General features: G+C 47.8%; 1 protein-coding gene across 6 annotated transcripts in view; it reads right to left on the bottom strand.

The window, feature by feature from the left end:
- CGNL1 (cingulin like 1) overlaps positions 1–22,676 on the bottom strand; it is a 186,820-nt gene that overhangs the window by 4,008 nt on the left and 160,136 nt on the right. For 5 of the 6 annotated variants that reach the window (XM_025472669.3, XM_025472672.3, XM_025472673.3 and 2 more), the window contains 8 exons: positions 22,101–22,253; positions 20,990–21,160; positions 17,567–17,728; positions 14,090–14,179; positions 2,467–2,550; positions 1,687–1,811; positions 671–779; positions 189–352 (listed from right to left, as the gene is read on the bottom strand). In XM_025472669.3, coding sequence (XP_025328454.1) covers positions 189–352; positions 671–779; positions 1,687–1,811; positions 2,467–2,550; positions 14,090–14,179; positions 17,567–17,728; positions 20,990–21,160; positions 22,101–22,253 — 1,058 coding nt within the window. The remainder of the gene's footprint in view (positions 1–188; positions 353–670; positions 780–1,686; positions 1,812–2,466; positions 2,551–14,089; positions 14,180–17,566; positions 17,729–20,989; positions 21,161–22,100; positions 22,254–22,676) is intronic. The other variant, XM_049104133.1, reaches the window with a different exon arrangement.

Raw genomic sequence — 22,676 nt, 5'->3', positions numbered from 1 at the left:
GAACATGTGTAGGGTGACCGAAGTGGACATGGCCACTCTCATCTCTAGGATGGGGCAACCCCGAAAGGCGACAATGAGGAACCACTGCTGATGCTCAGACACCAGCAGTGAGAATGCCCTGACGGTGTCAAGCTCTCCTCAAATGTCAGGGGGATCATGGTCCTTGTGGGGCTACCACACTCGCCCACCTTAGGTCCTTCTTCATGGAATTGAGTTGTCCCTGCAGCTGCTCATTCACATCCATCTGCTCCTCCAGCTCCCTCTGCAGCTTCTTTTTAGAACTTTCTAGTCTGTCGATCTCCTCCTCGGCCTCCTCTACTTGTCGTTTCATTGCTTTCAAGCGCAAGCTAAGCTGCATTGGGAGAGAAGGCAGGTTAAGTGCTGGCTGGTGGCCCAGCCCAGCTGGGATGGAAAAGAGTCCAGCACAGAGAGGTCAGCGGCCCAGCCACCATCTCCCCAGGCACCAAGAGGTGGCAAAGGGAGCAACCAGTCTCAGCTCTGGGGCTGAGGGCTGCTGAGCCCCCCACTAAAGTAGGCTAGAAAGGCCCCATTTTTCTATGATGTACCTGGGGAGAGGAGAAAACAGGAAGTCTCAGCCTCCACAACTGTATCACCCATTCACCCACCCGCCCGGGGCATAAAATCTCATCTGAGAAAGAGGTGCCCTCACCTGGTCCTTCTGATCAGTCAGAGACAGGTGCTCATCGTCCACTTGCATCACTAGCTCCTTCACCTTCCGCTCCAGCCGTCGGTTGCTGAGCTGGAGGCTGGCCCGGTCCCTGGAAGGGCAGGGGGAACAGAACCGAGGACTGTCTCATCCAGCCCCACAGGAGGCCCAGGCCAGGCTGTGGAGGAAGGGAAGCTCCAGCCAGGTGGCCTGGTCAATTCGAAGCTTAGAGTTGGAGACACGCAGAACCCGGTCCAGGAGGAAAGGGCTGCTCCCTGGACCAGTGAGGAAATGGAGGCTCTACCAAGGGCAGTGACTTGCCCGAGGCCACAGGGCCGCCTGCCCTTAGTCCTTCCAGGCTTTCCTTTGTACAGCAGAGGGTCCTTGGCTGCCAGAGTGTAAGCACTATGGGTCTATTCCAGGCTGCCCCAGCCCAGTCCCAAAGGCCTACTGAAAATGGATACATATAATGCTGTCACCCCTTCTAGGAAGCTGAAGAGCCAGGAGTAATAACGGAGGCCGGTCGAGCTCAACCTGGTGCTGGGCCTTGGGCCATGATCTTGGAGATAGCTGCAGAGAACCTGCTCAAAAGGACTGCGGCCCTCTGCTTCCAAGTGCCTTCCACCCACTGGGGTGCCCACTTCTGAGACAGCACTTGGCCTCTGCTCCAATACCTCTGGCTCCGGAGTACAGACAACCCCTGCCTGTAATCGAGCTCAAACTTGGGAGCTTATGAGGCAGCCTGGCATGCTGAGGGGAGGAACAGTCAGCACAGTGGGGAAGCTGTGGACTAGGCGTGGAAGTCCTGCGCTAGTCTCACTGACCAATACTCAGCCCTGCGACCTTCCTCGAGTACTTACTGGATGGGTCTTGGTTTTCTCGTCTATTGTACTTTGTACTTACTCTACCTTCCTCACATGAAGGCTCATGAGGACAGGAAGAGACACAAATGGGAAAGCGCTCTGTAGTGTGAGCACCACTGCTCGCCAGGGCTCTGCACCACAGCTGGCCAGGCTCACCTCTCCTCGTTTTCCAGACGGTCCTCCAGCTCCGCGATCCTGGCCTCCATCTGCACCACCAGCCCCTCTTTGCTGGACCTGTAGGAGCCTTCCAGATGGATAATCCGGCTCTTTAAATCTTTGTTCTAGAATCAGACAGGGATGCTGTGAGGGGTTGTGGATCTGCCATGCTCTCTGTACAGGGTAGAGCCAGCAAGTGGACAGCAACCATGGTAAGCCTGCCATCCGCACAGGATGCTGGGCCCCGGGGGACCTGGGGAAGCCAGGAATGTCTCCAGGAAAGGCCTTGCACTCAGCATCTGGCAGGCTAAGAAAAGAGATTCTAACACGTTCCCTTAAGAGCCCAGGTGAAATCTTTGGCTGTCACAGGACTCCTGGACATCAGGCAAACAGGCGTAGCCTTCTTCTTTTATAAACCTATGGGGAGGTGGGGACGGCAGGAGAAATAGGCTCCTTTGCCAATATCATATATGATATTCAATGAAGAATTTACATGAAAGGCATATAAAAGAATGATTCCAATAAGCTCTGTTGGCAACTCATGGCTCTTTTTCATTGCCTTTATGTCAAAACTTAGCCCTCTTAGGATCCAGAAGACACCACCTGCAATTCCCCTCCTCCCAACTGCTCAACTTCCAAGCAGATTTAATATGATTGGGAAAACCTTTCTGGAAAGGCGTTCAGAACACCTCCAGCTCTCAGATGAGTTATGTCCCAGAGTTCTTGGGGTGCCATGCAAAGGCAACCCCGCCAAGGCGTCTAATCCAAAACCAGCCTCACCTGCCTCTCCAAGGAAATCTTGTCACACTCCAAGTCCTGCTTGAGAGCTCTTTCCTGCAGGAGCTCGCTCCTCATCTGCTCCATCTGTACCAAGCAGAACAAAGCCCAGTAGTTAGAGGGGCTGTCTCTACATCCTTCATGCTGAAATGGTCCTTGGGTACCAGATTCCAACCACCAAGCCAGCTCCTCTTCAGCACACAGTCTCCTCTCGGAGGCAGGAGCTGCTTCTTAGATACTCTTGGTTTCAACGATCATTGCAAAGACAATGATACAAGCAACAGTAGTGGTCATAGCAAACCCTGCTGTCATTGGCTCAACTGGATACCCTGAAGTCCTAACCCCTAGTGCCTAAGGTATGACTTTATTTGGAAATAGGGTTTTTCCAAAGGTAACCAAACTCAAGTGAGGTCATTAGGGTGAGCCATAGTCCAACATGACTAGGGCCTTACAAAAAGAGGGAAATTTGGATGCAGGGACAGACATGCACCCAGAAAAGGCAGCTGCATGAAAAGAGACACAGGGAGAATTTCATGTGAGGATGGAGGACTTTAGGGAGGCATTTATTGTCAGGGAGTGCCAAAGAGCCAGAACACTTCCAGGAGTCTGGAAGAAACAACGGAGAATTCTTCTACCAGTCCAAGGGGAGCATGGCTCTGTTGACACTTTAATTTCAGACATCTGGCCTCCAGAACTGTGAAAAAATACATTTCTGTTGTTCTAGGCCACCCCGTTGATGGCCTACAGCAGCTCTAGAAAATTGGTATCACCTGCTCAGTTACAGCAGCTCTAGAAAATTGGTAGCACCTGCTCAGTTACAGCAGCTCTAGAAAATTGGTATCACCTGCTCAGTACTCTACAAGCACCAACCTATCATGTCCCCACAACCACCCCAGGAAGTAGGTAATTCTATCTCTGCAGAAGGCACTGGGAGATGCTCATCAACTTGTATAGTGACCAACCATCCCAGCCAGCTCGCCCAGGACTGAGGATGTTCTCAGGATACAGGACTTCCAATGGTTAACACCAACTATCCGAGCTAATCCAGATTAATCCGTGATCCAGCTTGCTGGAGATCTACACAACTAGGAAAAGGGGAGCTAGTGTTCACGTGAGTTCCTGACTGCTACATGACCAAGTTCAAACTTCAGAAAAGGCTTCTACACTTAGCATATCTCAGACGCTGCTAGATTTTCCCTTTGTGTGCCAGAAACAAAAGTCAGCAAGAACACTGGACGGCTCCAGGTGACCTGGCAAAGGCTAAATGTTACTGAGGATTTCGTCTGTGTTAATAGGAAATGAGCCGAGCTGAGCAGCACCCAGAAAGAAATCCTGTGGCCTGCCTCTGTTCCGATCTCCAGCAGGCTTTCAGCTGCAGTGAACTGGGCCCCAGAGCCCGGTTCCCAGGACTGTCCAGCAGAGGGCAGCCTGAAGAGGCCGTAAGGACAGGGTGACCCAGTAAATAACACCACCCTACCTTCATAAGGTAGGGGTTCAGCCTGGGTAAGAGGTGTACCCAAGATACTCCCTGGATGCCCGGGGAGCACCTGTAACAGTCTCACCGGCCTGGTCTCCACTTGCATTTTCACCACTTGCACAAGTACCTGAATAAACGAAAAGCCCAGCCCTGCCCCACCTTCTGCCAGAAGAGCATGGCCTGGGGTGGGGGGGTGGGAGGGGGAGGGGGGGTGTTAGCTGGGGGTAGCCCTCCCCCCCTTCTGCCAGAAGAGCAGGACCGGGGGGGGGGGGGGGGTCTAGAATAATAAGAGGAAGACTGCCCACCCTGGGTGGGGCTCCCATCTCCCATTAACCCTGCACCTGTGCAAGCAACCGAATGACAGCAGCGAGGTATGGGTGGCCCAAGAGTGGGTGACAGGGAGTGCTGAGGAATAAGTCTGGGACTCTGCCCACAGGTGAGGAAGAACCTGTGTGGTCGAAACCAAAAACATATTTTTGCATCTCTGAGCGCAGGCTTCTATGTGAGGGGGATTCAGAATTTGACAGCAGGGGACACTGATGCCCGGGGAGGTTATGCAGGTCACCGGAGAGAGCAGGACTAGAATCCAGACCAAGCCTACCCACATCCCACTACTCCATCTGCCCTGGCTCCCTGGACCAACCTGATGCAAAGGCTTCAAACGGATTTTGGGTTCAAATACAGTGGTCACGTAAAACACCAAGACCTGGGAAGAAGGCAATCTCCTCGGGACGCTCTTGTACGCAGCAGGGAAAAATGCCAGCGATGCTAAGGGTCAGCGGCAGAGCACGGAGAATTCTCCCCGAGGCCGGCTCCCACCTGCCTGGGCCCAGAGCCCTCGAGAACCACCTGCAGAGGCCTTGGAATATTCCTGCAACTGCCGTCTGGGCACAAAGTGCACAGCTAACGAATGCAGGCTCACAGCCCCAGCGCGCACAGGCCGTCGGCGTGGCTGGGCTGCGGGACTGCCACGTGCCTCCTGCAGGAGAGGTGGCCTTCATGCCGGGGCGGAGGCCAGCACGTGACTGAGGACACGGTCAAACTGTCACCGAGATGGGAAGTAACTACGCAGATGAGCAGCAGAGGCCCGGCTTCTCCTCGGGCCCTGAGTTCACTTCTGCGTGACCTCAGTCACCTCACCTCCGGGGGACAGGCTCTTTTCTAAAACAAGGCACTGGAATGAGACAGCCTGCGAAGGCCCCTCGAGGTGGCCCGTCACGCAGTGAAAGCCCCTTCCGGCGTCTCCTCCACCCTTGGGTGGCCGTGTGGCTCCCATCCTCAGGCCAGAGCAGCTGCCCCCATTGCCCCAGACGCCGAGGGGTATCCCCGGAAAGGACCTGCACGCTCTTGCGTGGTGGGGAACAGCCGGTGTGGGAATGATGGGATCCTTTGTCCCTTCCTTCACACTACATTATCAGCCCAGGGCGCTGACAAAGTCAACACGGAACCTGCCCTTCTTGTAGCCTCGTGGGGGACAAACAAATAAGCCCTATACCTGTGGTGCACAGCGGTGTCAGAGCAGAGGCTTAGGGGGCCAGGGAGAGGGCCCCTCAGCTGTGACCCACCTGAAAGGCCAGGGGGAGGCAGGGTAGAGAAAGGGGCAGGAGAGGGAACACAGCCTCCCAGACCAGTGTGAGAGGTGAGGAAGAGGATAGGGTACCAGAGGAATGGAAGATAATGGACTAGACACACCCAGGGGCCGGGGACAGGCAGGGTGAGAGAGACAGGGACAGGGAGCAGTCACACCGGGCCTGGTAACACGGTCACAAGAGCAAACACCTGGGTTGCACTTACCAAGGGAAGGTTTGAGTCTTTGAGCATTTACAGTGCTGTCTTGTTCAGTCCTCACCCCCTGGGGGAGGTGGGCCCTGTAACGGCCCCCGGTACCCCTAGAGCCCAGGAGAGGCTGCAGACACAGGTGCGGAGGCTGGGTGCCACCAGCTGCAGCCATGGGCCTGATGCGCTCCCCAAGGAGGACCGTATGAAGGATGAGGCGGCCCCAGAGCTAGGCCCTGGGGAGCACCCTCCTCCCATTAGGGGAGGCTGGGATGAAACCAGAATGCTGCTCTGTCCCCAAAGCCAAGGGGGGTGAGGACTGAGGGAAGTCGGGGAGAAGGAAGTCTGGGGAGAACCCCGAGCTGGACAAGAAGTCTGCTCCAGAGGGTTCAGTGGAGAGGGGAACCCAACTGCGGAAACTGGGAAGACGCTGGGCGCGAAGAGGTGGGTGACGAGATGACAGCTACGACTGAAGGGCTGGGGACATTGAAGGCCCCAAAGACAGTTCCAGTAGAGGGGCCCCACACCTACTAGCAGGTGAGGGTGAGGATCACAGAGAAGGGGAAAGTCACAAACGCTGGAGAGTTGCAAGAAAGGAGCTGGACAGGGAGACTCCCGAGTGTGGGGAGCAACAGGATGCAGGTCTGGTGCTGGGGGCAGCATGGAGTAAGAGAGAACTTTCTCTGAGCCTCTGAGAGAGAGCATAATGCAGGACTCAGGGGAGGCAGGCTCCTAGAACAGGCATGGGAGGGATGGAGGGGTGCAAGCAAAGGGAAATGATTTCCCAAAAAGTGAGGGATAAGGAAAACCATGGGCTTGTAGAGAGAGAAAGAAATTTAGAAATTTTATTGCTATGAGGCATTAGGCTGCAAAATACCAAAAGAAAATAAAAGGCCGGAAGAGCAGAGGCACGGATGTAGTTGTCACTTATATATAGCACCTGCTTTTAGGGGGTCAGAGGGTGGCTTCTGCAGCTGTGCTCCAGGCCTCAGGACCGAGGAGGAAAAGGCCAAGATCAAAAGCCCCCAGTGACACGCACGGGGCAACTGCGAGTGTGCTGGGCATGTCTGGGCCCATCAATCCTCCTGCCACTCTCTGAGGCAGGTGTTATCACCCCGTTGGCCAGGTGGGAGGTTTAGGAAGGAAGCAGCCTTGGGATTCTAATTCAGGCTTTCTGGCTGAAAATCATTCACTCTTTTTCTCTGTTCTCGGCAAACGTGGAAGACCCAGGTCTCTCAATGAAGGGCAAATCGCACTAGGAGAGAGGGTCCTGGTGAGGACTTGCACAGTGGAGTGAGGCCCACCAGCACCAGGGAGGGATTCAAGGGCCAGCAGGGGGCTCAGTGGTGCTGGGCCCAGACTGGGGGTTAGGAAAATCCCTAGGACTTAAAGAAGTGGCCAGTGACCTAAGTCTTGCTCCCTCAGTGCCACTGACTGGAAAATCTGGGTCTTGCCAGGAATCAGGCCTCACGGTGCAGAGGCAATCTCAGGGGGGCAGCAGCCCAGAGATCTCCTCAGGTTCAAGACCACCCTGGAGAGCCCCAGGCAAATGGTGATGCTCTAAAAAAACAAAACAAAACAAAACACCAAAACAAACAAAACACAAAAAACAGAGACTCCTAGGTGACTCAGCGTTTAAGTGGCTGCCTTGGCTCAGAGCCTGATCCTGGGGTCCTGGGATCGAGTCCTGCCATCCAGCTCCCTGTGAGGAGCCTGCTTCTCCCTCTGCCTGTGTCTCTGCCTATGTCTTTCATGAATAAATAAAATTGTTTTTATTTTTATTTTTTTTAAGATTTTCTTTATTAATTTGAGACACACAGAGAGAGAGAGAGAGAGAGAGAGAGGCAGAGACACACAGGCAGAGGGAGAAGCAGGCTCCATGCAGGGAGCCCGACTTGGGACTCGATCTCAGGTCTCTAGGATCACACCCTGGGCTGAAAGCAGGCGCTAAACCGCTGAGCCACCAGGGCTGCCCAATAAAATCGTTTTTTAAAAAACACATGTACAGGGCAGCCCAGGTGGCTCAGCGGTTTAGCGGCTGCCTTCAGCCCAGGGTGTGATCCTGGAGACCTGGGATCGAGTCCCAAGTCAGGCTCCCGGCATGGAGCCTGCTTCTCCCTCTGCCTGTGTCTCTGTCTCTCTCTCTTTCTCTGTTTCTCTCATGAATAAATACATAAAATCTTTAAAACACACACACACAAAACAAAACCCCCCAAAAAACCTACATCCCCTCAAAAGATGACTATTAAAATGGAAGTGTAAAATAAATCAGAGTAAAGAACAGGAAGGAACAACTGTACAATCACAAAACAACAGTTACTGTGACCAGGCCGTCCATTTTTCTTGAGTCTTTTGTAAACCAGGCCTTTTAGCAAGCTTGATAGGCTTCCTTCAATTCTTCAGAAAGGACAGCCTGACAGAAAATTCCAAAATAAATCCACTACATGGAGCTTTATGCAAGGAATACCATGTGAAGTGACAGACAATGCTCCCAAGGCTGGGTTGCACCGTAAACCAGAAGTATTTTAGCTCTGCTCAACACAGTGATCCTTAGGACCAGCCCAATGACTTGAGAAAATTCTAAACCAGATCCTTCTTACCCTGAGCCCTCACTGGCAAGAGGAGAAGAAAGAAGAGAGAGGAGCCCTCGGGCTTGGCCAGCTTCCTCCTTTGGACCAGAGAAATAAATCTGAGGCTGGGAAAACATTTCTTTATATAAGCTTACTGCTTTACATTCTGTTTACCCTTCAACTATACTAAATAGACCGAACAAAAACTTTCCAGTCAAATTAAAAACAGAACAGGAGCTGAAGGCAACAGTTTATCACAGCTGGATTGAAGGAATGCTAAACCCCAAGCATTCTGATCGGAAATAACAGTATCAGATTCCAGTGGGTTTTATGTCAGAGGCACCCAATGACCTGAGCCAGCTCTCAGGATTAGAAGCAGCTGCCTTCCGGGTTAATGAGAAGCCAGAGATATTTATGAGCACTAATAACAATATTTCACCCCATCACCTGTGTTTACCACTGGGCTGTGGAGGGCCTTGTGACCTACACTCCTAGCTAGTATTAAAAATACCAGGAAGATCCTTCAGCATAAGAGACAAACATCACTCTTAACCAACTATACACATTGGGTTTTGAGCCGCCCATATAGTCGGACGCAGTTCTGAGACTGGGGTCATTTCAAATAAAAGAAACCCCATTTTTATCTTTCAGTCACTGACTCCAAAGGAGCCCTATTTCCCGGGACCATATCCTGCTGGATGCATCACCTGATGCAGACTGAGGAGCAGGTGTGAGCCAACAGCTTGGGAGCAGTTCCAAAAATGAATGCAGAGGTCCGCAACTTTATCCACTGAGATTTATTCTGTAGTTGCCATAGCAACAAGGAAGACTTAGCCCCTGGAACGGCCATAAAGCCACCCAAAGCTCTGGAGTTGGTATTTTTCCTCTTGTGTGCCAGCTGCCTACATGAGATGAATAGTCTTTCCACTGGGCTGGGTTATCTAGGCCTCCATGGCCAAGAAAACGTCTCTCCATTTAGGTCCAGCCCTACTGTTAACTATACTCAACCATCAGCAACCACACGCAGTGCCCAGTAAGGTAGAGCATCAGCCTGGATGACACATTTACAACACACCAAAGCTGGGCCTCTCTTCCACTATATAAATCCTGGACTCACTGGACAGCCAAGAGACCATAAATTATCCATTTTAAGAGATACCAAGGCCTTATTTTTAACTTGGGAATGGAGGCCCCAAATGTATTTGAAGGGGTGCTTTACTAGTCTTAAGTCTGATGCTGGAATGATGGGAACAGGTGGGAGGCAGGAGGCTCTGGAGTCAAATCCTGGCTCCCCTTCCGATCTTTGGGATCCTAGGTGGTCACTTGCTCACAAGGCCTGAAAACAATGCCAGGAAGCGTGCACAGCAGGGGGCACGGCATGTAGGGAATCCTCAGTAAAGGTAGCAATTGTAAATGGATACGTGGTTTTGGAGGAAGGAGAGCAAAAGCGATTTTTCTGGACTTAAACAGACCAAGGCCCATAAAATACCCACTATTTAAATCAAGTTTCCTTCAGCTTACAGGGCAGGAACCATCCTGCATCAGGTGAAACCACATTTGGCATGAGAAAACAAATACTCCTCACCTCTGTGTTACAAAGTAAGACATCATTCTATCAGGTGTAAATTCATCCCTTCTTCACGTTAGCCAGATTTGGAAACAAAATTCAAACATCCAAAAATATTTGAAAAAAAAATTCTATTAGGATTTCCTGAACCCATCAGTCTGAAAAATTACATCCTGAGCATGTTGGAAAAGAACGACTAGGAACTCACAAATACCGTGCCCAGCATTTACTGAAAGTCAAATGTATGCACAAGAAGGGGAAAAAAAAAAAACATACAAAGGATAGAATGTTTGATCTCATAACTGCCTTTCCTATTCTCTGTCCCTGGGAACAGCCCAGTTGACCTTCCTCCTCGTCTCCCTTTCTGCTGTCCTTACCCCCAATCCCATCATATTAATCTGCTAGAATACTGTGTATGCTTCACTGCCTGCTCCACAACCTTCAATGGCTCCCCACTGCCTTCAGGATAGGGTCCATTCAATACCCTCAACCTGCCTCTCCAAACTTATCTATTATTCCCTTAAGGAAACCAGAAACCTGATCAAGTCACAGTAGTCCATTCATTGCTCCTCTAAATATCCTACTTCCCAATCCTTATTCACTTCATCCATTCTATCTAGGATTCCCCTCCCACTCCTTGGTTCATCTAAACCTTACCCTTTCTTTAAAAACTAGCTCCAGGTCCACCTTCCTCTAAGAACCCCCACCATCACTCTTTCCCTTGTGAGCTGCCTGAATCCTACACTTGGCATTTAGTATCTGTTGTTTTTTCTTAGTTATCCATTTTGAGGGACATCCTCCATCTCTTCAAACAGCACTCAAGGACAGGGACCGTTTTTTATTTCTGCAGCCTTACCACAATGCTGTTCATCCACACAGTAGAAATCCACCACACTTAGGAGCACCGGTAGAGAGAACACTCTCTGGGGGGTCAGGAGATGTAAGGCCAGCTCTGCAACTGACCACTTATGTGTGTTGGCCAGATTGGGGGGGTGGGCTGGGCCTCAGATATCTTGTGCACTGCACAAAAAGTCTGAAGAGAGGCACTTGGAAGTCCTTGCCAGATCAAAGATTCTGTGAAACGGGTTGGCTATTTGCTAATATTGCTGGAAACCTCCCCCCGCCCAAGAGCCTTTTTTTTTTTTTTTTTTTTTTTTTAAGATTTTGTGTGTTTATTTGAGAGAGAAAGAGAACATGAGAGAGAACACCCGCAGGGGGAGTGGCAGGCAGAGGGGGAGGGATAAGCAGGCTCCCCACTGAGCAGAGAGCCCAAGGACAATGTGGGGCTGGATCCTAGGACCATGCGATTATGACAGAGCTGAAAGCAGCTGCTTTCAGGCACCCAGGAAAACCTTTTTTTCCTAGCTTTTCCATCTAAGCCCTGCCACTAAGACTAGGGGAAAAAAACGAGAGATGTTTGGCAAAAGCAAAATTCAGAAGGGGAGCTTATAAGGATGCAGAGTTTAAGTAAGAGCTGTGACCTCTTTGTTTTCAATTTAAAGAGAGCAAGGTCCAAAAAGCATAACTCCCCACGCCTTTCTTTTCAGTGCCTGGAAGCAGTTTGCTGAGCATCCAAGGCTGATGGTAGAAATCAGCTGGAGATACCAGACAGCCACCATTTCCTGTTCTTTAGGAGATGGAGGTATCACCAGTGAGTGCTGGGGGAGGGGGGGGGCAGAAGAGAAGGGGTCTAAGCTTTGGAAGTTTCCCCTTTCTCTGAGTCTGGCAGGAAGGCAGTAGGCACATGGCCCTCCCTATAAGTTAACCTAAGTGGATTAAAATTAGGGCTCACCTGGCTATACTCAGGGCCCTTCCTTGGAACTTTTACTTTAAGAGGCAAAAAAATAAGTCTCAGATTGACATCAGCATTGAGTAAGAATCAAATGCTGTCCTGTGAGACAAGTTTGGTCAGTTAGTTCTCTACGCCACCCTTCCTCACAAACCCAGATGCAGCAAAGGCCAGAAGAGAGGCCTTACCTTGGGAGTTTTGTTTTGCTTGTTTTGGCAATTCCTACATCAGGTGAACAGGAAGCTCCTCTCCTCCACTATGACAGACACCAGGCTTTACCTCCCTATGCCCTTCAACCTCAGGGAAGGCAGGGAGAAGAAAAGAAACAGAAGGGGAAAACAGAACGGACAGGGCTCACAGGCTAGAGGCTGTGGAACCCTCCCATCAGGCACGCAGCTCAGACATCAGGAAGGATGGGGAATTAGAGGGACTCAAGACGCTTGATTAGACACAGCCTTGTCAGAGCAGCTCAGTGCTGGAATTAGGAGAAAAGCCTCACTTTCACACACTTTAGACACTGTGCTCAGAGAGGCTGGGACTTTCCTGGAACTCCTGGAGCAGGAGGCAGGCCTGGGACTCGCAAGCCGGTGCTCTTCCCAGCAGACCGCCTTCGTTCCCTTGACCTCCTCCCTGGGCTTACTTCAAAGTTCTTGGCTCAAAGCCTCTTCGACCTTGGCCACACCATGGAGAACAGCTCTCTATACCTCAAGCACTCAGGTGAGAGGAGAAAGAAGGGCCCCAAAGAAATTGGTCTGAGTGATCAGTTTTCTTCATGTTGGGCCATCACTTTCTGTTTCGGTGCGTCTGTTTTGGTTTTGGTGTAAAACATGGGGCCTGGGAGTCTGCTTTCCCTGCCCAGTTACTGACAGGATGACAGACTTTCCACCATTCCTTCCTGCGTAAGGCATGAGAGGCTTTAGCACAACAAATCTGTGGCCACTTCTACTATTGTGATGCTTAGCTGATTCTAAAATGCCCCACAGCACTGTGGCGGCTCAGCCAAGCTGGCAGGAACGCATCACCAAGCAGCTCTTATACCAGGGAAAGAACCTAACAAAATGCAGATTTTAGTAAGAACGTACAAGTGCTCAAGCGTCAACGTTGGACAATCCAACACTGTAAGTCAGGCACCATTTCCTGGGCATGAGGCTTTCATGAAAGTCTTTCCCTACAGCTTCTGCAGCTCCAGCTGGCTCGGCTCCCACCTTGGAGTGGGAGGACACTGGCACAGCTTTGGAACATGCAGATGGCAGAAAGGTGGGGCAGGTGCCCAAGTAGAAGAGTGACCAGAGGAAAGAGCTTCTTTGGATAAAGAAAATTTTGCCCAAATTAACTTGTATTTCAGATTTTTAATTTTAATCTTTCAAACAGATAATTTCCTCAGTTTTGTATTCAGCATCATCCAAGGCTTTTAGGTTTTATTTGCATTGTTTAATTAAGAAAGTGGCCAAAAAAAAAAAAAAAAAAAAAAAAAAAAAAAAGAAAGTGGCCAAAGTAAATCAAAAGGTGAGGGGCTTTCTAGATGTCTATGTATGGTTTCTCCAGTACCATTTTCAGAAGGGCAGCATACGACTATGTTGTCATTGAAAGTACATCCCTTCAGAAGTTTCTACAGGTATCCATAGGTATCATGTAAATGAAAGAGACTCAGATTAGTGAATGAATATAGGTTCTCCTCAAAACTGCCACTGCATCTTCTGCATCCTGTCCCATAGTGTTTCCACATTTGATCTGTCAAATGGTTTGGGCATGACAACCAGTTAAAGGAACCACTGCTTTCTAGCGATAGGACTCCCTATCCCCTGGATATAACCTAGCCACTCTAAACTTTTTTTTTTTTCTTATTAAAAAATGCAAACAAAATTCAGAAACTTTGGGATTACATGGAGTGTCCTTTAGGAAATTAGTTCTATTATCTACAGTGTGAGGACAGCCAGAAACGTTGCTGGCTGCTTCCCAATGTTGCTGTACAGATCGAAGAGAAGTGGAATTCCTTACCTTTGAAAGTTGCAAAAAGCATTCACTTGCAAGGGCTGCTATTGCATTGTGAAGGCTTCATAAGTGTCTGTATTGCTATTTAGCTTGTAAAGTTCTTAAAGGAAACGTCTGCATCATATCATTCATTTTCCATGGCACCAGCTACCAAATTTCACACAACTATTTATTGGACTAATGCTTCTTAGAGCCTCCGCTCTAAAAGCACTTCACCTATCATGGCTAATAGATTGTTATCCACAACCACTCTGGAAGCTTCCACATTGTGTGCTTTATGTTATATATTATACCTCTCTCTTTATGGCTTACTATGGCAGACACTACTCAATCTTCCATTATGTCTGTAAGGCAAGAACTTTTTTTCGCTCCTCTAGCTGAATCCTTGGGTTTCACCTCCCACGTCTCCTTATCCATGAAGGACAATCCATTCATCATTCAATTACAGACAGTACCTGTTCCCTGCTCCGAGTGATCCTCTCCGAGAGCAAATCCGAGTTATTTCTTTCTTCTTCCAGTTCCATCTCCAGCTGAGACACCTTGTCCTAATAAAAGAGGAAGACACAAACACAGCCCTATTGGACTTGCACTGACCCAAGCTGAATGCAAGGACGGCCCTGGGAAAAGCAAACCTCAAAGGCAGATCAAAGCTGAGTATCATGAGAATTTGAATATTATGAGAGACAAGGATGATCTACTTGTCATACTGCCATGCTGTATTGCTCTCATAATGCGCTCATAATGTAAGATGTAATTGTGCATTTCAGAGATACATGAAAGGAGAAAAAAATATTACCCCAAACCCTAACATAAGCCCTAAGGAAATTTTAGCCTGTTTCCTTCACATCTTTTTTCCCCCCTTATGAATCAATAAATTCACAAAGATCTACCTAAGCCTAAGGTCTCTAAGTTATCTGTTAAAAGGCAATGCGGGAGCTCACACATCATCCAAGACACACTTCTCTAAAAATTCCAAGCTCTACAATGTTTTCCCTCCCTTCTGCTCAGAGTTTCCAAGAGCCTTGCAGGAATAAAGGTCATGATGTACTACTGCACCTGTCTGTTTTTCATTTTCTTTTTTAAAAATATTTATTCATTTGAGAGAGAGAGAGAGAGAATATGAGCAGGGTATGGGGGTAAGGGAGTAGCAGACTCCCCCATGGAGCAGGGAGCCCAATGTGGGGCTCAATCCCAGAACCCTGGGCTCATGATCTGAGCCAAAGGCAGCCGCTTAACCAACTGAGCCACCCAGGTGCCCCACTTGCCTGCTCTTCTAGGCCACCTCATACACTTTGCACTGTGCAGTCCCAAATCTGCACCAGAGTAACATGGAGACAGCAGTGACCCTTTCTGCTAAACCAATCCATACTGAAGAATTGTCATTTCTGTCTTCCTTGCTGGCTCATTTAACACCACTGAGTGCTGAGAGAAAGGCATTTCAAAGTAGCTGCATGTATGAAAAAAGAGGCTTCTAACACAAACCACCCCACCTAGAAACGGGGGCTTTTGAGGCTTGCACACATGTTTCTCCTGTCACTAGCCAATTTGTCATATGTCTGGATTAACTCAGCACCACACTTACTAAAAAGCAATCAGCATCATGAGTTTTTAAACACGATTCTGCAGCATCTGTACATAAACACCGTCTCTGCAATTGTCAAAGTGGGCTGACAAGCTATGGATGCCTCTGCAAAGGCCAAAATTCAGACTTTCAGAACTCCTGTGAATGAGTACATGTCTGTGAATGCCTTCCCTGTGAATGCTGGTGAACGAAATCTCCAAGGAGCCCAGAAAGCTCTCTCCCATGAGCTGAGAAGTCCAAAGGCCAACGAAGAACAGAGCACTGGGTTCTGCACCGAACCTCCTGTTTGTTCAGTGGTCCCTGACTCCTCCAGGGCCAGTTCTTCTCTGGTCAGAAATCACAGAGGGTGCTGCGTTTACATAAAACAGACACTGAGTTTCTGAGTTTACAGAAAATGCCCATTGTTGAGAGAGCTCTTGAGTCCTGAGAATTAATTTGTTAAGTGCTAGTGAAGGAACGGGCAAGATATTAGTCACAGCAAGATAGTCCTGCCAGCTGCCTCTGAGGGCAGGACACATTCCTCCAGCAAGCTGCTCAGTGGTAGGGCCTTGAGAGCTATTCATTTTGTCATTAATGGAGAAATATCTAAAATAGTACACATGGGCAAAAGAAACTCAGCTATGTCACTGCTTCTAACCCTTGAGTTGGCAAAAGGAAATGTTCTTTTCAGTGAGAAAGATTCTAGAAGGGGATGACAACCCAATGTTTAGCTAAAATCACCTCCTCACAGGGTGTGGAGGTGATTTCACCTCTCTTCCTGCCTAAAATCTGCAGTATTCAAAACCAACCAGGAGCATTCCGGGGGCCAGGTCAGGGGTCATTACACCAAAGGTTCTCACACCACTGCCTGACACGACTTTAGCTCGCTTTGAACCAGATTGTTTGGGTCCTTGAAAAATCACTTCCTAGTTAACTGGGTTGACCTTAGCTTGCCTTAAAATGACCCCCTCTAATGAGATCAGAACAAGGACAATAGCAAAATATACAGCAATCCTACAAAAGAACAATAAAACCGTAACCAGGTTATTCTAGCATCTAAAAAGGCCCATCTAATAAAATCTTTAATAGTTGCAACATCACCCTCTAGATGGAAACTGCTAGTAAGTCCCCTGGAGGTTTTAAAAGTTATTTCTATTTATTTGCAAAATTGAATCAGAAATTCCATTGATTTTAAATTTAAAAATTACCTCTCCCTATCCCTGAGCACAGTTTTTAATCAAAACTTTGACAATTTTAACTTCTCCCATTGGTCTGGGGCTGATTCTCTCCTTCTCTAAGTTTCATTGGAATATGGGCTGTGTGTGTGTTTGGGGGGCACAGTGTTCTGGTTTGGGGCTGGTTTTGTTCTTGAGGATTATTCTCATTTTTTTTTTTTAAGATTATTCTTTTTTACACGCTCAGGCAAGCTGATGTTAAGGTTACTCCTATCCTGCTCAACAGCTTGTTCATGTTTAGATTCTATTACTTGATTCATATTTTTCAACCATGTTGTGTATACATCCTGTAAAGAGGTCACCCCCAGCTGGTGACCCCAGTGAGCACATTCTGACATACTGTCTTGGACTATATATTTATGTAGTATCCAAAAATGAACTAGCAACTAGTTTGCTGCTAGCTTTAGCAAAGCTGGATCAACTATCAGAAAAAAAAAAAAAAATAGGCCAGGGGTGTCTGGGTGGCTCAGTGGGTTAAGCATCTGGCTTTGGCTGAGGTCATGATCCCAGGGTTCTGGGACTGAGCCCCACATCAGGCTCCCTGCTCAGCAGGGAGTCTGCTTCTCCTTCTCTCTGCCCTTCCTTCTGCTCGTGCATGTGTGCGCACGCTCTAAGTAAATAAACAAAATCTAATAAAAAAATAAATATTTTTAAAGTAAAAAATGGGCCAGAATCAGGAGACAGAAATGCAGCATGTGTTATGATAAATGAAACCTATGTCCCTAGGAGTTAGGTGGTTTGGGTCCAAGGCACAGTTCAGCCTCTCTCTAGATTTACAGCCATCTTGTCTCCTCTGTAGTTGGAAGCACCTCCCGAAGCATCCAACAGAAAATGCACTGTGTGCCCTTATGTAAAATCACCTGGCCTCTTTGGGGCTCTGTGTTGCTTTCTCTTCAAGACAATGAGGGCACTGTGCTAAACTGTTTTCATCATCTCTTTTGGCTCTGAGTCCCATGAGTCTACAAACCACCAGCTTCTTCCTCAAACCAAGAAATGACTTTACTAATGTCTGGCTGTTTCAGAGAATAAACACTGAAGACATCCCAAAGGCTTAGGGGTGCACAGAGAGCTCACTTCTCTTGTGTCCTATGCTTGCCCTGTGTAGGCCCCAGCTCACGCTCGCACGATCTACAGACCTCCATCTGCTTGACGAGTCTGCTTCGGTCATCTTTGAGGTGACTTTTGGCCTCCAGCTCGTATTCCAGGTCCTTGAGTGTCTGCTCCAGAAGCTGCCTTTTTGTGAGCGCCTCATCCTGAGCTCTCTGGTAGTCCCGTAACTCCTCCTCCATCAGACGCATCTAGGAGGAGCAGAGGGTGGTTAGCCAGGCTACACCAGGAGCAAAGCATCTGAAGAGACAGTGCAGAGGCTGACCCCAAAGGTGACGGGGGAATGCCCACATACTGCAGACCAGAAGACCCTGAGCAAGTTCCACCTTCCTCTGGGCCTCAGTTTCCTCTCCTGTAAAAAGCACCAGCTTTCTGGCTACCACTGGCAACCCACTGGGTTATAAATTCAATTAAGCAGATGTTGGCCAGCATTTTGAAATTAAACACAATTGAAAATATCAGAGAAGAGTATCAGCAGATATGGTTTTGTGAAACCTTTGTACTAGACACTCATACATTTGTATGGATGTACCTATTACTGGGTTGCAATGCGAGACATAGTTCTTACTTATAGGTCATGGCCAAAAACACCTGAAAGCCACCAAACTTGGTACATGCTTCCACAGCACAATTTCTTACCCACCTGTACCAGCATCACCTCAACGGAGGGTCAAAATGAGAGCAAAATAAAAACTAAATTAATGACCCCCCCAGAACCCTGCAGGCACAAAATCTAATAATAATATAAACGTGCTTATTAGGTGAAAACGTCTGCCTTCTAGAAGAAAATCCTTTTCAGTCATAATTTACAGTGTTTTCTTTCATCCACAAGGTGGCACTGAACTAACAGCTTTGAAGAAGGTGCAACAAAGGGATTGATACTCCAGGGGTTGTCCAGGATTTTCTGCTGCTCTTGGAATCTCCCCTGTTCTACTTCTCTGGAATCTCCCCAGGGGACCGGCCACCTCAGCACACTGTCGGTGTTCCTCCAACACCTGTGTGGATTGATTCAGTGAAGACCAAGGCTATCTGCTTTGTTTCCAACTTCCTTCCCTCTTACAGGTATTGGGTGAAAGCAGTCTTAGGAATAACAAACTACATCAGCGGTTTCGTTCCTTGGGAGAGTATATGACAGTGAGTGGCAAATTCCATTAAGAGAACAGCATCCTTTGGGGGTGATTTTCACAGATCTGCTGGGGAAGCCCCAAAGATAGTCTTTAGGGGGGGCCCAACAGGGTAAGCTAGTTTCAGAAAGCCCAGCAGGAAGACTAGGCAATGGGTTCCTCTCATGGAGGCTGACAGGAACCCCTGACTTTCTAGGAGAACAGAATAACCTAGAAAAAGACCTTTCCAGAGAAAGACCCTCGTCTCGTCTGGTGGTAACAGAGTCCCTCTTAAGATATCGTAAGGGTTCTGTCAAAAAAGAGTACTCGATAAGGCCATGCCTCAGAGAATGCGGACAGTGTCTGGAATCACATAGCTGTGATAGCTTCTGAACCCCCTCATGCTCCCTTTAAGCAGTCAGAACTGCCTTTCGCTAAGTGGGATCCAGATAATGAGCCAGTGGAGTCTTCATTCCCTAAAGATTACCTTCAGCAGAACTTCTCTAGCTCCACACCAAAGGCAAAATTTGTAAAATATCTATTTCTCTTAAAGCAAAGAAGGCAGAGCTTTGCCCTGAGGATAGACTCCTGGCACTTCTGTGTTAATGGGTAGCTTTAACTCCGGATTGACCAAAACACAGGCTGGGGGCAGTGAACGGAGGAAGTAAACTTGAATTTTCCAAGGATCCAGAATGACCCTGGCTTGTCAATTCCCTTTTGTTTTCAACAATTGTACTGGCTTCCACAGCCTGATGTAGGGCAGTATCGGCCTGCAGTTTCCTTCCAGAATGATGAGGCGTCCGTTTCTGCTATACAGATGGAAACTGTGTCTCACAGGGCTGTGCCACTGAGAAAAGTCTAGGAAGGGCCACCTTGGTTCTCATCGTAACGGATCTTTTTTTGAACAACTGCTCTCTTATAAACCATACTGGTTGTCTCCTGGCTTTCACTAATCTCTCTGGATCTGTTTCCTCATCTAACTAGAGGCTCTCTAAAGTGCCTTCCAATCCGAAGATTCTAGCAGAATCATAACCATTACACAAAAAAGCAACAGGAAGCGCTTTGCAGGGGTCATTATGATACTGTGACTTTTCTGAAATCAAAAGACACCATGTGTTTGTTGGTGTTCTGGCAAGTATCAGAATCTCTCTTCCTACTGGCCATAGAAATGCAAATGGCCTTATATTTAATGCCAAAGAGAACTGTGATGTCATTATGCTAATTGCAGTTATACATGGAGTCCCACATCATATGGCCCTGCAGGCAGAGGGGACCTGTTATCAAGGTACTTTCAGGAGTGTTCCAGAAGTCTGTAATAAATACCCATTGTTCTTTCACACAGTTCCAGCACTGACTCACGGGCGACATTTCTTTGATCATCAAAGATACTAAAAGTTTGTTTTTTAAAGAAAAACTTGTTTTCCTGTGGAATCCTGGCGCTCTTGGCACTAGATATGAAAAAAAGCAAGCCTTGGACTTTTTTTAAAAAGCCTTACCAAAAAAAAAAAAAAAAAAAAAAAGCCTTACCATTGGTGTCCAGGATATACAGACCCTCTGCTCTCTTCTCACGTGTTATCTCATTTCATTATTAAATAATCATTATTTGGTATATTTTTAAAGAGGGAAAAACAGATGCTCAGAAACTTGGGGTAAGCTGCTCAAGGTCACGCAGCTGGCAAGAGGCATAGCAAGAAATCTGCATACACTGTACTTGTGTTTCAGAGCCTTGAGTTTCTCATTAAAATAATCAAAAACATTCCCTTTATTTTTCTCAGCTCTTTGCAAGTCAAGACTGAAGGGAGCTAACATTTGAGTTACTTTGCTCTACTATTCCTAAATATAAAACTAAAAATATGTTTTAATAATTTCAGTACTCATAAATTCCTTGTTTCTTTTTGTCTCCATTACTGTTGTTCTGAAGCTCTCATCCACCACACTCACTCTAATAAAAGTCTCTATTTTCTAAATGAATAGCAAAAAGCAATTGCTTACTATAATCCTTGTTCTAGGGCTGAATTAAAACATTAATACACATGAATCATTGGGACACAGTTGGGTACACCAGTGGTGCTCCATAAATAGCAGCTAAACATTTTAGGCAAAAACTCTTGGATTAATCAAGAAAATGGTCACTTTAAAGTTGTGTCAATTTCACCTTAGAGGCCCTGGGACTTTGTCTTAGAATGAATGCCATTTGCCCCATATAACCAGCCTAAGGGTTAACACTAAGAATCAAGCCCAAATGCTGTCTTCAGATCTACCCAGAATCTTTCCTAGAAGAGTTTCAAAGCAGTCTCACAGGATACTGGAACAGGGGGTAAACCAGGAGCTGACCCCGCCAGGCATTACCTCATCCTGCAGTTTCATGGCAGTCAGACGTGACTTTTCAGCCTCTAGCGTTTTCTCCTTCAACTGCCTTTGCATTTCTGCAAGTTCCCTGCGATTTTTCTCCTTGTACTCATCCAGCTGGTTCTGGAGCTCCAGTGTTGATACACGGGACACCTCAACAATGTCAGCCATCTGGAAGGAGTGACATGGGGGAAAGCCCACCCTGTGATGCTCCAGCTGGGGCCTGAGAGCTAGGTTTGGGACCCTCTCAACACAGAATACATCTCCTCTTCTTTCTTCTACAGTCTCCCCAAAGACTTTGCAAAAGCACCTGGTCATGGGCTGTCCAGGCATAGTCATCTCTAACTTGGAAGCAGAACGGAAGAGTGAACAAGCACACCCTTTGCAGCTAGACACATAGACCTGGGTTGTGCCCTTGCTTTCCCACTTACCAGCTACATAACTGGGTCATGTACTTTAAACCTCATTGGGCCTCTGTGGTGTCTTCATTGGAAATACTGGAATCATAACATCTATCTTACTGGGTTGTTGTCAAAATTAACACATAGAGATAGAATTCTGGTTACAAAATATCTAGTAAAGTGGCTGGTACATAGCAGGTATCATAAAACGGCAGGGTCTCCTGCTGGCTCCTAAAATGTGGGGAGCCCATCAGCTTTTTTTTTTTTTTTTTTTTTTATCAGCTTTGTGCTTTTTCTGGGTATTTTAGGGCAGAGACAAGTGGAGAAGAGAAGTAACAATGACTGGGTTTTGAAATTACCTTTCACATTCCTGGACAAGAAGTATGGGTGCAAATGCAGATATTATGCATTGAGGCAGAGGTTCTGATTCAGGTAACATTTGTTAAGTCAGCCCTTACATGCCAGGCTTCTTTGGGTAATTGTTGAGAGGAGCTGGGCCCAGAATCCAGATGGTATTATATTTTCTAGACCAATTTCCCTTTGACCAGGATTCTCAACAATTCCAAAGAGCTGCTTCAGGGGACCTGGGAGTTTGACACATGCATGCTTAGACAGAAATGCATGTTTCCTTAGCTCTCATGGGGCCCTCAGAGGGCGCCAGGGCCCAGCTCTGGTGTTCCACCCACACCTCCTCCTCCCCCGCCCCTTACCTCTTTCTGCAATTTTTCAATGGTCTTGTCCAGATGCCATCGCTCGTTCTCCATCTCGTTCTTCAGCCTCCTTAACTGCTCTTTCTGCTCAGTCTCATCTTTAAGCTTCTCAGACAACTGCTTCTGCTCCTGGGTGGCCCGACTCAGATTTCTCTGCAGAAAGCAGGGAAGGGACAGTGCTGTCACCTACCACCAGGTCAGCCACAGGACCGGCAGCAGAGGGAATTCTGCAGCCAAACCATAAAGCAGTCAGACCTGCTACATCAGTGATAAGGAAAAGGGCCCCACAAAGCCATCACAAGACACAAGGACACTGCTGGTTCTGAAATTCAAGGACATAAATGCGAGGTTGTCTTAGCCAAAAACCATGAGAATGAAGGGACAGGCAGAGGGGGATTTATTACAAAAATACCAAAAATGGCCCAACGCTGCTCAGGGCAGTGATTAAGAACAGTGTCTAAAAACATGAAATTTTCAAGTTCATGCTTGAAAACTGAGGTAAAGATATACAATCAGACAAACCCAAACCAATGTGGCAATCATACAATTTGCTCTGCTCTGCAGATGCTTCTTATG

The sequence above is a fragment of the Canis lupus genome, chromosome 30, assembly GCF_003254725.2.
Source record: "Canis lupus dingo isolate Sandy chromosome 30, ASM325472v2, whole genome shotgun sequence".
Taxonomy (NCBI): Eukaryota; Metazoa; Chordata; class Mammalia; order Carnivora; family Canidae; genus Canis; species Canis lupus.
This window is presented reverse-complemented; position numbering and strand designations above follow the sequence as displayed.